The sequence below is a fragment of the Alosa sapidissima genome, chromosome 16, assembly GCF_018492685.1.
Source record: "Alosa sapidissima isolate fAloSap1 chromosome 16, fAloSap1.pri, whole genome shotgun sequence".
NCBI classification, from domain to species: domain Eukaryota; kingdom Metazoa; phylum Chordata; class Actinopteri; order Clupeiformes; family Clupeidae; genus Alosa; species Alosa sapidissima.
In genome coordinates this window covers 18564054-18580705 of record NC_055972.1, presented here as the reverse complement: position 1 = coordinate 18580705, position 16652 = coordinate 18564054, and the positions used below count along the sequence as shown (strand labels likewise).

Genomic DNA, 16652 nt, shown 5'->3' with positions numbered 1-16652 from the left:
TAGTCTGAGAAAACAAAACACTTCACCAGAATTTCTGGTGGAAAAAAAGGTCTCCACGTCCCAGCTCACGGCAGGGTCACGCAGATTCCTGTCTGCCTGAGTGCTGCAGCAAGAGAAGACCATCAGCTGTGCAGCCACCTCCAGGTGCAAAAGGAAGGCTGATGTCATATGAAGTCATTTAGACACTCCATCACTTCAAAAAAAAGGGGAAGGAAAGCCAGGCCGGGATGGAAGGTAATGTCAGGCTGCGACACGGGGTCACAGTGGAAAGATGAGTTGTCTTTGTTTCCTGAAGGAGTTCATCTGCTCTTCCTTGTCTGTCTGATTTGAAAGTTATAAAAAAGACTACAGAGGTGCTCTTGCCCTTCCGAACTAAGGCAAAGTAAAAGATTAAGGACTTAAGAACTAAGATTACGGACTCATCATCATGATAGGCTGGGGGACATATTTAAAATATTAAATACAGATTAATATACAGATTTCTGTAATTAAATATACACCATAAAACCAACAAACTATGGCTTCCATATGGCATAGTACATCTAATACTACAAAATGCCTTTCATGGCAGATTCCTCATTTAGTGGATCAGATATTAATGTGTGAAGTCAGTGAATTTAACTTCAATGGCTACTCTCATCGCATTGCATAAGCTGGCTTCATAATGATATCTGTAGTGAAGCATTGAAATCAATAGTGAAGAAGATTTTCATTAATCTGTATGTCAGGGGTCTCAGACTCAAATGAGCTGGGGGCCACTTCTGCCAACGTCATCTGATTGGAGGGCTGCGCGTCAGTGTCAATAATACAAAAAAGAATGGCTATTTCCTAAAATGCAATGTTTTTTTTTCAAATACTGTATTTTCAAATACAAAACTGCAAACAGAAAGTGCAAGTCTTTTTTATCTATTTTTAGACACCTGTGCTATAAAATAATGATAAAAAAAAATATAAATACAAATTATGAAAAGAAACAAAACAGCATAAAAACAGGTATGTGTGTGTTTCACACCAAATAAAAATATTTTCCTCTCATAACTTATTTAAACCTGGCATATCAAAATTTCAAAAGGCGATGGCTTGAAAGTGGTCAGAGATAAAGTCCTACTGTAAATGTAAAAATCTTTGAGTATAAAAAAGTTTATGAAGGGGGTAAATTTGCTCATCTAATTTGCCACTGGATGGTAAGCACCTCAAATTATGCACCTTTCAGTAAATACTGGATGTTGAACTATTTGAGCAGGTTTACTTTCTTTTTGTCATATTACCCAAATAACAAATTAAAGGAGAATTCCGGTGTGATATTGACCTAAAGTGTATTGAAACATGATACCGAGTGTGAACGTATGTCTCATAGCCCATCTCGACTTGTCCCCTGCATTCCAAAATCTGGCGCTAGTTAGCCGATGCTACCAACAACTTTTTCAGTAGTGGTGCTTCGGCATCGGGCTAGCCATGCAAATAAATCACTGTTTTACACCCATTTACGAGGCTCAATGTATCTCCACACTTCATTGGTAGACTTCCTAGGGCCCTGACATTTAAAACGAGACATTGAGAACTTTGAAAAAGCACTGGTAGTTTACTTACAAGACGATTTATACAGACAGTATCTTCACGAAGTTTAACGTTTGCAGCCATCTTGAATTTAGTCACGATAAGTCGAGCAACGAGTAAGAATGAACAGGTATGATAAGGGATCAGATTCCAAAAATAATTCAGTGGAAATGCATGGATTCCAGTTTCTTCCAGTAGCAGCAACTGGAATCCATGCATTTCCACTGAATTATTTTTGGAATCTGATCCCTTATCATAGCTGTTCATTCTTACTCGTTGCTCGACTTATCGTGACTAAATTCAACATGGCTGCAAACGCTAAACTTCGTGAAGATACTGTCTGTATAAATCTTCTTGTAAGTAAACTACCAGTGCTTTTTCAAAGTTCTCAATGTCTCGTTTTAAATGTCAGGGCCCTCGGAAGTCTACCAATGAAGTGTGGAGATACATTGAGCCTCGTAAATGGGTGTAAAACAGTGATTTATTTGCATGGCTAGCCCGATGCGGAAGCACCACTATTGAAAAAGATGTTGGTAGCATCGGCTAACTAGCGCCAGATTTTGGAGTGCAGGGGACAAGCCGAGATGGGCTATGAGACATACGTTCACACTCGGTATCATGTTTCGATACACTTTAGGTCAATATCACACCGGAATTCTCCTTTAACAGGAAAACAGTAGGCCTAAGATGTAACAATAGTAAACTATTACTAGCCTGTTCCACAAACCGTTATTATAGGTCTACAATAAAGTAGCCTGGTCAAATCAGTACTATCGCGGGTGACTTTGTAGTTCTTCAGAGCTGTCTGTACCACGTCCATTACGGACACTATCATCACGATTACCACTGCCACCTCGAGCTATTTTGGGCAAAGGATCGAAATAAGCATGGTATGCTTAGTGGACACCGTCGTACGCAAAGACGCACCTCCATTCACAGACGCACCGTGACTATCACTGTCAATAGACGATCGATCATTATATAATCTCCAAAAGGCAGATATTCTCCTTCTGAATCAGAATAGGTGAATAGCATAGCCTACCCAAGACTTCATCACACGTGAACGTTTTTTCAACATTTGGTGTAGGCCTATTTCTGCTTCAATTTGTGCAAAACTATGGCCTGCATCGCTTCCGCGTCATTACAAACAAATGCACGTCTTCATGTTTCTCGCATGTAGGCTAATGCACTGCATTTCCTGAAAACTGTGTGCAGCGATTTTGGGCTTGAATCAAGCTCTGGATGTCTAGCAACTAGTGGAGGAGAGTACAAATGAGATTTGTTACCGTACTTGAATCTATCGTCTATTTTAATCAGTGTCGTTGTTTGTCCCAATTAAAAATACCCTCAAGGGCCGAATTACATTATTATTTTGAAATAGGCCGCGGGCCAGAATTGGGGCGAGCGCGGGCCGGATTTGGCCCGCGGGCCGGGATTTTGAGACCCCTGCTGTACAGTATGTCCTGTATAGAGCTACATGCAAGCTCTCTGATCTAGCGTATCTCCTGTGCAATATAGCTCTTAAAATAGGTGCTTCATATGTCATAGATATTTTTGGTAATTGTGAAAAATAGCAGTATTTTCATGACTCCTAGTTGGAATGGCCTCTCTTCCCTAGCAAGTTGGCCCATGGACAGTTTGTGAACATGATTCGAAGCACAGCAGGAGCAGAACACCTTTTTACTTGTGGAATGGTGGCAATAGAGAAGCCCCCCCCCACACACACATAGTACACACACATGTAGCCTCACCAATCATGTTTATGCGTAGAATTACAGTATGCATTTTAGAACACTCTCAATAATTCCGAAGTGTTACATAAATCACACAGCTGCAGCACATGAATCATGCTTTCCCTCACAAAAACGTCCTATAGCACCGCCGAAGAATATACATTTTATGACGCTGTAAATTCAAGCCTGACTCCACTTAAAAATTGAGCCTGAATTCCCTTGTCCCCCTTGCGATAATGTGGGACATTTTGTTCATTGTGTTCACGGTCAACCCATGGAAAAGGCTTCTTTAATGACAATAGCATATGAAAATGCCTCATTTGAAGCCAACGACACTCATCCTGAATGTCATATGACACAACAAGGATGGAGAGAGGATCTGAGCCCTTAGTGCCTTGTGGCATCTGTTGTATAAACACCCTCCATATCCCTTTGAGCTTTGAGCATTCACTCTTATGCAGGTAGTGAAAGAACTAAGCTCCATTGGAAAAAATAACTTTTGAGACTGAAGACATTTTAAATGTTTCCAACGTTTTTCTCTTTCCTCCATTTTAAGAATAACTATGCAAGTACTGTATGACCCAAGGGACTTCTAAAATGTGGCTACACTGACCATTAAATGAAAAAAAAATAAACACTGACAGGAACTGCAGAGATTTTTTTTTTTTTCTGACAGTGGAGCCTTGGAGCTCGGTATGAGGTTACGCACAGAGAGATGTGGCGGTGGTCGGCAGTGGGACCAAGGCGGAGAAGCAGGGCCCCACTCGTGCTGCGGCCTGCACAACTACACTCCACACGGCTCTTTATGGGGTATTGGAAACCCTCAAAGGGGGGGGGGGGGGCTCTCCTGTGGATCTACTCAGGCATCCAAATTTAAGCCCGGGCCACCTCCGGACGCCGGGGTGAACTAATGGACCGTGTGGCTTACCGAGTTACGCATCCACACCCACCCACCCCTGGCCAGCCACCCCCGTGACGGGCAGGATACCCCTGAATCCTGAGGGGGGTTTTGGAAAGCTCTGGCCACTGAGCTATCCTGGGGCTTCCCTCTGGAAATCTACACAGCGTGGTGTGTTTTTATACTCAGTGAGCTTCAGAAAATCTGCAATACTGGGAGTCCACTCTTGGGAAGGGATACACAGAGAAACCTGAGCAACTTTTTTTTCCCTGTCAGGTCTGGTAAATGCATTTGGAAAAAACTATTCTGTCACCAGATAGATGTTTTACTCATGACAGTGTAATCAATAAGAAATCAACCAACAGAGGGGTTCAGAGGCTTACTTAGGTTGATCCCTGGGGTGGAAAAGCCCTATGTAAAAACAGAGGGTTAGTACTGAAGGTTTCTTACCTCAGGTGTGGCTGGATTGAAGGAAACATTTAGGACAGTGTCTGTGTGTCTCTGAAGTTTGTAGAGGTAGCTGCTGCTTCGGATGTCATAGACATATGCCTAGAAAAGAGTGACGGTTGGACAGTTTAGCAATAAGTAGTACTGCTGGACTTTTAATTCTACTTTACATGCGGAGAGACCCTTATGGATTATTTATTCAAACCATTAAGCATCCTCAATAACTGATAGATGTATTTAGTGTAAAATGTCATGTATTTCATGTAAAAAGACACAGATCAGGTAAGGAAACATTTGAGGCATGATGGATGTTGCTTCTTTGATTTCAATCAGTTTCCGGGCATCCGTCAAATGAAGTGCTGTGATTAAATGAGAATGAGACAGCTGAAAGGAAGAGAGAACGAAAGAGTGAGAGAGGGAGATAAGGACCGTAGTGAGAGTGCAGAGGGAGAAAGAGAGAGAGAGAGAGAGAGAGAGAGAGAGAGAGAGAGAGAGAGAGAGAGAGAGAGAAAAGAGACAGGAGCCATCTGCCACTAGCGCAGATAAAAACAGATGTTGGGATGTTTGTTACCAGACAGCGACTGGTCGAGTTCCTGCAGATGTTTCCTTAAAAGCGCTCTCGGAGCCCACTGAGCGTGCTCCTTGAATGAGAGCGGCGTGAGGGAGCGAGCGAGCCGCCCCACTGATAGTCAGGAGCCGTGGTAGCTAACAGGGCCGTGAGTCAGGAGACAGATGAGACAATGACGGTTCCTTCACTGCCACTGTGGCACACTGGAGGTCTAACCCATCTCTCCAAGCCAGCCCTCTGTGTTTAAAAACGTCTTTGCTGTTTATGTACTGCCCCAAACAAAAAACTAACAACTGCCCAAAACAAAACAAAACTACACCCTCTAACGACCTTTGAAAACCCTTAAAATCCTTCTCTGTCAAAATTAGGCCCTGCACAGAACACAAGGAACCACTGAGACTGAAGTAAAACGATAAAGTGTTAAACTTTTAAAAAAAGATATTAAAACAACAACTCTTTTGGTTTAAACGTCTGGGAACAGTTATGGAGCCCTACATATTATATGGAAATATGTACGAAAATCACAAAAATGCTCTGTTCATTTTAACAGTATACAGAGACAATAGGCTCCATACATAATGTCCCATATCATCTGAATTTGAAGCTTCTTCAGGGGTCAGAAAGGTAATGTGAGCTCTGCCCCCCCCCTCCTTTCTGATTGTCCTTTGAAATACTGAGACAAGTACAAATGCCTTTGGCTTATGAAACTCTCGGAGCAGCCACAAATAACGTTGGAGTAGCTCACTACCGTACTCACTGTCTGCTTCCAAGAACCACTGGAAGCACTCTCTCCACGCAGATCCACTAAGACCTGGCCCTGCCAAGTTTAATGTGTTATTCCCTTTGGCTTCAACAAATGCAGCAGCGAAAGACTGAGGCAGGGGGAAAAAGAGGAGTCTGAATCTCTGACATGTTGGCTGTTTTGTAAAGCCAATCTCAGATATAAGGTGGAAAAGTAATTAGGAAGTCACTTCGACAACCAAAAAAGGTTGCCTTCCACGAAAAGCGATGAGACGCTTAAGAACATGGCACGCAAAAGAACTGTTGTGCTGCAAGCACGCGTTGGCCTATTTCTGTTCCAGTTTTGGCTACTTTTTGTCAACAGAGTTCATAGTCTCAGAGTTATTAGATGCTGTCAGTTTCATAACCCATCTTACTTCAGTAGTCAAAATGCACCATGCTAGAAATACAAATCATAGGCCATACTAGAGACCTTCCACTTTATCAACATGGCAACAACACAGCCAACCCTATTCAGAGAAGAGAATATAATATAATACAATATAAAACAAAATAAGACGCAGCTATCCATGTGGACTACAACACCTTAAGTGAAGTATTAAGATTCTGCACTTGGCTCCAATGAGCCTCTGGCACAAGGGATTTGGCTGGAAAAAGCCACTTCCATTTGACGTGGTAACATGGCACACATATATCACTGGACAAACATGGTAATGCTTGGTTTGGCAGGTCCATACAGCTGAGGATTTCTCAGCTCCCACTGCTCTGAACCAGGGCAGATTTACTATTTGCCGAAGTGTGGCTTTCAGGCATTTTTCGTCAACTACTTTGTAATTATTCTACAAACATCGTGGCTATCCTCTTGAGAGGCACCATGCGACCAGTCGCAACAAAATAAAATCTTAAATGGCAGCAGATTTAATATAATTACTCACAGCAGAGGTCATTAAGATCAGGACATTCCTTTACAAAGCTCCTTAAAAACCCAGGCCCTGATTTATGAAAGGTTTAAGTATGTTAAAACACATTCAAACTTCAGTAACAAGCAGTACATTTATTTATACACAGATACTATAGAACAGTGCAATGCCATAGCTGATATCAGATATATCTACACTGTGTGAGTCTATCTACAGCAATCTTTAATGCATCTATAGTTTTCTGCTCCCTATAGCCGCTTACTTATAAAACATAAAATAAAACATTGCTGTTAATCTAATCAGTTGTAATAAATCTACAATTTTCTGAAGCATGAAATAAACAAAACTCTCCTTTCATCAGTTGGTTAGTTCTGATATTCTTAAGAAATTCATGTACGTTTTATTTTTCCTTCCTTACATTAAACTAAACAAACTGTGACAACTATGGAATGTTTTTTGTGACAAAATTAAATAAATAAATGAAATATGAAATAAAAGATTAAATAAATCAATTAAATCCTTGTTGTTGTATGTTTCGTGAGTTATGACTATTAATAAGTCTGTGTCCTTACGTCCAGTGTGGTTCACATGTAGCCAGTCTGCGCTGGATCACTTCCAGAGCTATTGTGTTTTTGAGGCAGCAACCAATTAGCAGCTAGGTCCCGCCTTGATGGGTGACTGACTGTATTTATTTATTTCATGGCACATTGCAAGACCATGCATATGGAATGTCAATGTCAATGCCAATATTTATTTAACTTTTTATCTATTTATTTTACATTTTATTCATTTATTTATTTAACTTTTTATGTATTTATGTAATATTTAATTTATTTATTTCATATTTTATTTATTTATTTAATATTGTCTCAAAAAGCATTCCATAGAAAACTATAGGTTTTTCCGTAATATTTTGGAAGAGTGCACTTGATCACACATCTAATCACATTTTTAATACTTAGATAATAAATGGGTATGAACAAATTGTGGAAACCAACAAAAACTGGTAGACTATGCATGAATATACCAGCACTCTTTACAGAAACCTACATAAATCAGGAGAAAAGGTTCTTACACTCTTCTTACACACTTACCATTTCAGCCAATTTTCCAACTGTACAAATTTAAGTGAATATTGAAACTTTATGACCTTGAGGCACAAATACCAATCTTCATTGTACCCAAACCAGGAGATACACAGTAGAGTGTACCAGTCCTACCAGTCCCCTTTAATGCTATATCTTGCAACGTTAACAAAATCTAAACTCAGGGTTCCCACTCTACGTGAAATGTAAAGTTCCATGACTTTTCCCTGACAAAAAACCTGAATTTCGATGACCTACTTTATAATGAAGGGTACAATATACCGACCAAAGATATCATAACAGTCGCATAGCGTTTAAGAATCTTTTACTTTTTTTCAGAGCGGGAGATAAATGGGTATTGAATGAACAAAATAGGACTAACTACAACTACTCAAGCAAGCAATGAAGCTAATAACCATATACACCAATTCTGAGTGGAAATACAGTATATTTGTATTAATGTATTTCGGCAAGTCAATGTTAAACTGCTACAACAAAATTCCCTGATATTCCAGAAAATCCATGACCTGTGGAAGCCCTGTAAACTAAAGGGCCGTTCACACCAAGAACGATAACTATAATGATAACTGTAACCATAAAAGCACCCACACTGACCAACAAAGTCTCTCTTTGTGTTAATGTATGTGATGGCTAAAATGTGATTCTGATTGGCTTTTTATTGTTGTCAAAATCGTTCTCAAAGTGATCCTATCGTTCATGTCATTATAGTATATGTGTGGATGTCGTCATTCATATTAGCTACAACATTAGTTTTTTGCGGTTATCGTTATAGTTATCGTTCTTGGTGTAAACGGCCCTTAAAGCTGTATTTCACAATGTGAAAGCTAAACTAAATTTGGGCAAGCACCCCATGATGCGGGTCCACTTCAAAATTTAAATGGGTTCTTCCTCAGCCCATACAATTCCTTTACACCAAATCTAGTTAAAAAAAAAAAAAACTGGTTCAGCAGTTATGCGTAATCCTACTAACAACCCAACTAATCAATAACCCAACCAGCCGATCAACAAATGGACCGGTGAAAACACAACCTCCTTGGTGAAGGTAATGGTTGCACATTTATGAGTATGTTTCAGAGGCTTCAGCATGAGTGTCAGGATGCAAAGAGAGAAAGAACTCTGATTGTCTCCAGGTCAGTTCCTCTAAGGAAAACAGAGCTTTCCACGATTCAACTTTCAATATGAGTACAGCAGGAAAATAATGGAGTTTGGGTGCTTTCTTCCATAGAATGAATGGTTTTGACAACTCTGGCAAGAAACACAAGAAACAGAGAAGCTCTGGAGTAAATATGAACAGCTGGCAAATGACACAGCAGAGATAAGATTTACTTTCGGAGGAAAAGGGCAGACAAATGGAAAGGGGGGGGGGGGGGGGGGGGTCTAGCAAGAGCACAAGGAGAAAGAGGAAAAAATGTGACTGCTGAGGCCTGCATGGCCTTTTCACTGCTCAAATCTCATTCTGACCTGCAGTTCAACTTTCAATGATTGTGAGCAAGACATCATCAAGAGTCTCATCAGGTAGAATCTGGTATGGGTTGCTGGTTGTTGCCATAGCATTCCACTGTTAAGCTCAAGGCATGGTATTCTAGGCACTGACAAACATGAATCACTGCCACTGGATTTAAGCTATCTTTGTGTGTCACTGACTGTACATGGGCAATCTGGGATAACCTTGTGAATTGCCAGTGACTGCCAAGCAGGTGTGAGGCGGAAATTCCATGAGAGGTGGGCCAAGCAGGGCCTGACAACTGAACTGCGAAAGCCCCCACACAAAGTCAAGTCCTTATTTATGACGTGAGAAACACGGCTCCCCACTTTCTGGCCAGACGGTTTCGTTTGTATCTGTCGCGGGCAACACTCCAAACACCCCTAATGATATACGGCTGCATTGAACAATCTGTTGGAACCACATGAAGTCCTTCCAGACTCATAATCCCGATATCGGAAGGCGCAACACAAGCCCTCAGTCACGTTTCTTACACTGTTGCCTTTCTCCCAACATCTCGGCATCAGTGACTTCCATATGGAAATGTCCGTGTTTGGATACTGTCACTTGGGCCAGGATACCCAGACCATTTATTATTTCTGTTAGGCCTGTTTCCACAAATGAAAACACAGTTCAAACTGACATGTAGAACAGGACAAAGAAAACGGGTAGAACGTAGAGGATGAAAAGAAGAAATGTAAAGGCTTGAGATGTTATGAATAGTGAAGAGGACTTACACAGTTGTCCTCAGACCCAGTAGCGATGAAGCGGCCACAAGGAGAGAAAGCCGCTGTGCACTGATGGCAGCGATTCACATGGCCCTCATACTTGCGAACACACCTGGTGGAGAGTGCAGAATGACAGGATTAGGTCATGTGTGTGTGTGTGTGTCTGTGCGTGTGTGTGTCAGTGCACCTGCAGAGTTGGCCTAAGCCTCCCCTGATGCTATGATGAACGGAATGAACAATGTTCCGGAACTGAGTCTTAGTTTCAAACTCTGCACCCAAGCCCAAGTTCTAAATGTCCATCGCTTCGCAGGTGTGTGTACATCTGCATGTGTTTATATCTATAAAAGTTGCGAAAGGGAGAAATATACGTATAAAATCCATAAAATGCATTAAAATGTGAAATGTATACACACGTGTTCATATATATACACATAATTGTGCATGTAATCAGCGTTTCCGTGGATTTATGATGGCTGTGGATGTCAAAACAGATCACTGAGGTCATGCTGTTGGCGTGAAAGCAAGGGAAGTTTTGAGAGAGATCAAGTATGCAGTTGCTTGGAGGAACATTAAAAATCTTTTCAGAGGAACTGGGTCTAATCAGGGTCAATGATAAGTGCTGACTGCATGTGACCTTATCCAGGGTTCTAGGGAAAAGTTATTCAAACTGACATACTTTAAACACAAACCTTAACGTGTGTCATATTGAAAAGAATAGAATGACAACCAAATAACAAGTGTATCCAGTGGTTTTAGTAGAAATAATGAGGCTAACCTTGATCTAGACTCTGAATCTGCTCAATCGGCACAAATCATTTGCAGTTCCTTTCAACCAAATGCTTGTTGGTTTGCCAGACACCAGCTTTTAAACTTAAAAGTAATGTTTAAATCAGCACAGACACATGTTCACACAGCACACAAAACACCAGTGAGAATTTAAACCTCGCAGCTTCCTGCACAGGGCCGTGCAAGGCAAACAGAGACGACACCACTGGGGTAAAAGTCAGGGCCTCTGCTTTGATCTTCGACCCCAAGGCATGTGAAAAACAAACCCTAAGACATCAGTGCCTAGCTACACACACACACACACACACACACACACACACACACACACACACACACACTATGAGCCCCTCAGAGCCAGCAGGGGACAAACGGCTCACTCAATTAGCTTCAGACGTCAGGCAGACGGAGTGTCCATCCCGCTATCTAGGTCAGTATGAGGAGACACTGTTTTGACTGAGATGGGAGTGGTGGTCCAGACGTGTCCGGCTTGTGTGGAATGCTGACACAGTGTTGACGGGACGCACCCGGTCCTCCAGAGCAAGAGTGGAGCAAATGGACAAAAAAAAAAAGAAGCATCACACACTCTTAGCAGAGTGATTACCAAGCTAACTGTCTAAAACAACCTCGTAAATATTCAAAAAGTATCACGAAAAATGTTTTTCCCATTAGCCTATTTTTCCAATGCCTTCGACCTGAAATGACTGTGCATATCCTTTTCCTTCCATCCAGGCGCTCCCGTGCGCTCGCTGGAATAACTGTAATAAGAGATCATCATTTTGCCAGCGTAGCGCGGAGCGGAGCGGAGCAAAGCAGGGGGCCCCTTTCCCTTTTATTTTCAACAAAAATAATAAGGCACTCCACCACTGCCGAGCTCCATGGAACCTTTCATTTAAATCAACAGTGCAGGGCCTACTTTACAGAGAGAAACAGACAGAGAGACAGAGAGAGAGAGAGAGAGAGAGAGAGAGAGAGAGAGAGAGAGAGAGAGAGAGAGAGAGAGAGAGAAAGAGTGAGAAAGGATGGGTGGACAGAGAGCTAGAGAACGAGAGAGAGGAGGGGGAGAAAGAGTGATAGAGAGAGCAGGGGAGAAAGACACTACTGATGACTGAGGTGGAGGATCTCACTGAGCTCAGCAGAATTCATGTCCAAATATGTGCTCTCCCTCACCTTAAATCTCTGAGACCATGTAGAGGGCTCCAGTGACTGTGAAGAGCGTCACACACACAGACACACACACACACACACACACACACACACAAGCTTGCTCCCCGACTGGGCACAGGCTGTTGGTCAAGGGAAATGCTTTGTGGGAGTGATGCGTCACTGTGTGAGAATGTTGCATGACCACAAATGGACACACACTGACGTGTGTCGGCACAAAAGATTGCAGAGAAGAACAAACGCTGGTCACTCTTGTGGTTGGTTTGGCACGGGCAGCTCTAACTGAACGGTAAATACAAGAGCCCACAAAACACAAAGTACACACTGGCAGGCAAGTCTGCCAGTTATGGTCACTGAGTGTATCTGTGTGTGTTTATGTATGTGTGGTGTGTGTGTATCTGTGTCTGTTTATGTACATTATGTGTGTGAGAAAGAGAGAGAGAGAGAGAGAGGGAGAAAGAGAACAAGAGAGTGAGTGTGTGTGTGTGTGTGTGTGTGTGTGTGTGTGTGTGTGTGTGTGTGTGTGTGAGAGAGAGAGAGAGAGAGTAAAAGAGATGGGAATAAGTGTGTGTGGGAGATATGGGTAGAATGAGAAAGCATGCTCAACAGAGGGAAAAGAAAGTCTGACTAACAAACAAAAGCAGTGAGCCTGAAACTGATCTAAATCGACTGGGCAACCTGCAGATATTCCAGACAGGAGTGCACCTCCACAGAAGCCCCTTTCAATCAGCAATATGTTTAGGGACACCAAGGGGGCCATTAACCCACGTATTTAACCTATCTTAACGCCGCCATAAAGCAGGGATTTGTGTCTAATGAGACTGTTACCCCATTAGCAGCCTTGCACAATGGGGATGTCCATATAAATGATCTTGACTCACACTGTGGCCATCATTCTGCCAGACAGGCATTTATCATCAATCTTTATGGACCAGCAAAATAACACAACAAATTAAAGTTATTTAATGACTCCACTTAAGACTGCCAAACAATTTCCCCTTTCCCTGAGGAAGGAAACATATCTGCATAGATGGTATTAACGCAGCAAGTCAAATTAGGAGATGTTAATGTAAAGGTCAAAATATTTTTTTTATTTCTGCCTACCCAAACACTATTCTTCCCCTTTGTGCTTTGCTGTTCACATTCATTTACACTCCAACTTGAGGACTGGCCTGCTTCTCATTAGATAATGGAATACATAAAACTAGCAATAAGGGATAAACACAATTATTTTTTAACACACTCATATATTTCTTGGGGTATTCTAACCACGCACAAAAGTAGACAAACAAAGCAGGGACCACCCTTTATGGAGAATCAGACTTCAGCCGGTCAACCCCAGGAGCTACTTCTGTCCTCGTTGTTTTTGTTCTGTTTTGTTCTGCTCTTTCCCCGTCTTTGATGAAATGATCGGAGGAATTGTTGGCAGAATGATACAAAATGAGCCGCAGCCGTTTGCAACAGCTCGATTCCATTTAAATTGGTAAGAACAGAGCCATGTAGCGAGTAATAGTCACTGATCAGCCCAATTAATCTAGATTCTAGATTCTAGATTCTGTGGTCAGATCTAGAGCTTACGTAAATGAGGAGAGAAGCAGAGAGGAGAATGGAGGGAGGAATTGAAGACACGAGACTGCAAAGTCACCCAGTCCAGAGTCAACAAAAGATTAATAGGTATAAAGAGAATGCTGATCAACAACACACAATATAATGAACTCCACAACTCCTCTCATGCATCCTGTCAATCCATTTGAATGGACATGTAATGATGTTGTACAATGGGAAAGAGTACTGAGAGGCAACAGTGCTGCTGTTTTACTTTTCCGAGTCTGATTAAACTCCAGACTCCATCTCTCACCATCGCAAAAGCCAAGTTACAATGACAAGGCACTGCTCTGCCTGTTTTTGTTTTGTTTTGTTTTGTTTTGTTTTGTTTCGAATCCCTTCCTTGTTTATGTCACACCCCAGCAGAAATAGCAGCAACATTGCTGTTTACGGAGATGAATCATCCGGAGCTCGGTGTGTGAGTGTGTGAGCATGGGTGTGAGGAGGAGAAACACCAGGAGGGCCTGGCTCTCCTGCAGCTCCTATCTAGGAGGAAGTGATGGCTGTGGAGACCAGCTTGAACAACTGCTCCCAGGTCTCCTGCCAGCACTCACTATTGGCTTCCAAGATCCACAGAGCTGCTAGGCTCCTGTAGTTGTGTTCGGAGGTTGGCTCACCCTTTGTGTCTAACCAGCTGAAATGATCTGGATGAGGTCAGTGTACAACCTAGGGTGCGTTCAGGGTGCGTAAATTGGAACTCCGAGCGCTCCGAGCACATTTAACCGTTAGTAAATTCGGAATTATCGTGTATTTATTCAGAGCTTCATATTGATTGAATTTACGAACGTACCCCTACACTACTAAATAATGAATCCCTATACTAAGTTTGGAGCACATTCTGTTTGCTGTACTGTTCTGGCAAAACATCTGTCCTGTCCATTTTTCCTGTCCTTCTGAACAGGATATGCTGTTCGGTTCATTTGACTTGTACAGTTTTGCTCCATCACATCATTCTGACACCTGCAGAAGCTGAAGTATTTTCAGGTGCTCTGCGTCATCTTCTTGTTCCAAGCCAGAGGAAAATAGATAAATAACAAAATCAAATCCGTCACTTCTTTTGGACTACCACTTTTTGCTGTGGTACACAAACAATGTTATGACCGCACAACACCAGTATACTCAGAAGTACTGACATCAGTGTAGTGTACCTCTAGTCCTAGTTTTTCCTTTTTCAGATAATTAATTCTTCCTCCATGGAGGAGGATGGAGCATGTTCCAACAATGTCTGGGACTCAAGGACCTGTGCGGAAACCTGTCCCAGACAAAATGAGATTTATGCTTTATTGACACAAGCCAGAAGGCCCAAAAATACACCTTGGTGTTGTTGATTCAGTTTATCTGAGGAGCCTTACATGGTGATTTAGAAGAGGGGTGATCATCATATTCAGTTTTCCAGTGGAACAAAATAAGCTCTCAGTCATTATCTTAGTAAGAGATCTTACACTGTTTACATCTCACATTTTTGTGTCTCTGTGATGAGTGAGTATCTCCCTCTGCAGATGATGGTACCTTTCCACAAATTATCAAGAATTATACAAATAAGGAGATAGTGCAATGAATTTGGGTCAAATCATGGGATGTCAGTGAGATTTAGAACATCAAAACACGGAGAACACTTTTTTTGTAATAAAACAAAGTTAATATTTAGACATTAGACGGCAGTAATGATTCTGATGAATTTATTTAAACTTGGATGTATCACTTATTTGCAAGCAGAGCTAATGGCTGAATAGTTACAGACTCCTGCACAATATTATTCACCATCCCATAATATGGATAGCATATTAAAAAGCATGAACATATCAGAGACGGTTGTACTGTATATTAAGGATCTTTGAACATATGTATTGTTTTGAACCTTGTTGGATTAGAATATGCATTACAAACGTTATATTTGATTGTGATAGGTGCCTGGGTTTACTGAACTGTCTCTATCATTTCTGAATGCCAGCAGTGAGATGTTGCCTCTGGTGTTGAGGGATTCACAGTAACAGAGTGTGACACTTTACTGCTAACCGACCAACTTCGCCAGGCAGGCAAATAATAGCTCTGCAGCTGCCTTTCATCCCCACATCTACACAAGACCATGCAGCCACTGTGCCCCCAGTGAGAGCAAAGTGGAAGTCCATGCACGCTGCCAAGAGCCTCGGTGTCTGTGGTCGGAAAGTGTGAGAAGTCTCACAGGCTCTCTGCAAAGGGTATGTCGTGGACTCACTATAGCTGGACCCAGCATAAATATGGCCTATCATCTTTTTTCAAGCATAATAACAGACCTTTGTTTTAGAATTCAAACAAAGGAAAGAAGTAGTCTACTTAAGCATAGATAAATAAGTGAAACTACTGTTGTTCCAAAACACCATATACAGTCATACTGTAGCTGGCTATTTTGCCTAACTGCTGTCAGTCTGCTGGCTAAATCAATATTAATGGTTGTGTTGACGTAGAATCAACAATGAATTCCATTCCATATTTCCCCATACTAAAGGAAGTGCCAGACGTCTCAGACTGTCTGATGGGGTATAGCTGCTTGCTGGCACTAATGTGACCCATTACTTACCACTGCCCTCAGACATAGAGTTCATAGGGTGCAACTCAAAATAGAAATAATCACCCTAATAAATATATATATATTGCCTATACACAATTACAATGTCAAAGAGTATAGCCACTGTATGATAACTGTAGGCTCCTCTCATTGGCCAAAACAACAGTACAAGAGGAAAAAAAATCATGCCTCAGCTCAAACTGCTTGTACATTCTGTAGGATACATGTGTCTCCCAAGTGGAACCATCATCTGCCACAGTGTACCATTCTGTCTGGTGGTTTATAAATGCTCAGCTCTTCCTGTGGATGAGCAGAACCTGTACCACATTCCCACTTTGTACAGAGTTGAAACGCAGGTTAGGAGTGTGAATGGC

General features: G+C 41.8%; 1 protein-coding gene across 4 annotated transcripts in view; it reads right to left on the bottom strand.

Moving 5' to 3' along the window:
• Positions 1 to 16652, bottom strand: part of wdr27 (WD repeat domain 27) — a 55775-nt gene that overhangs the window by 12820 nt on the left and 26303 nt on the right. For all 4 annotated transcript variants that reach the window (XM_042065186.1, XM_042065187.1, XM_042065188.1 and 1 more), the window contains 2 exons: positions 10191 to 10293; positions 4639 to 4737 (listed from right to left, as the gene is read on the bottom strand). In XM_042065186.1, coding sequence (XP_041921120.1) covers positions 4639 to 4737; positions 10191 to 10293 — 202 coding nt within the window. Of the gene's footprint in view, positions 1 to 4638; positions 4738 to 10190; positions 10294 to 16652 lie in introns of those variants that run through there.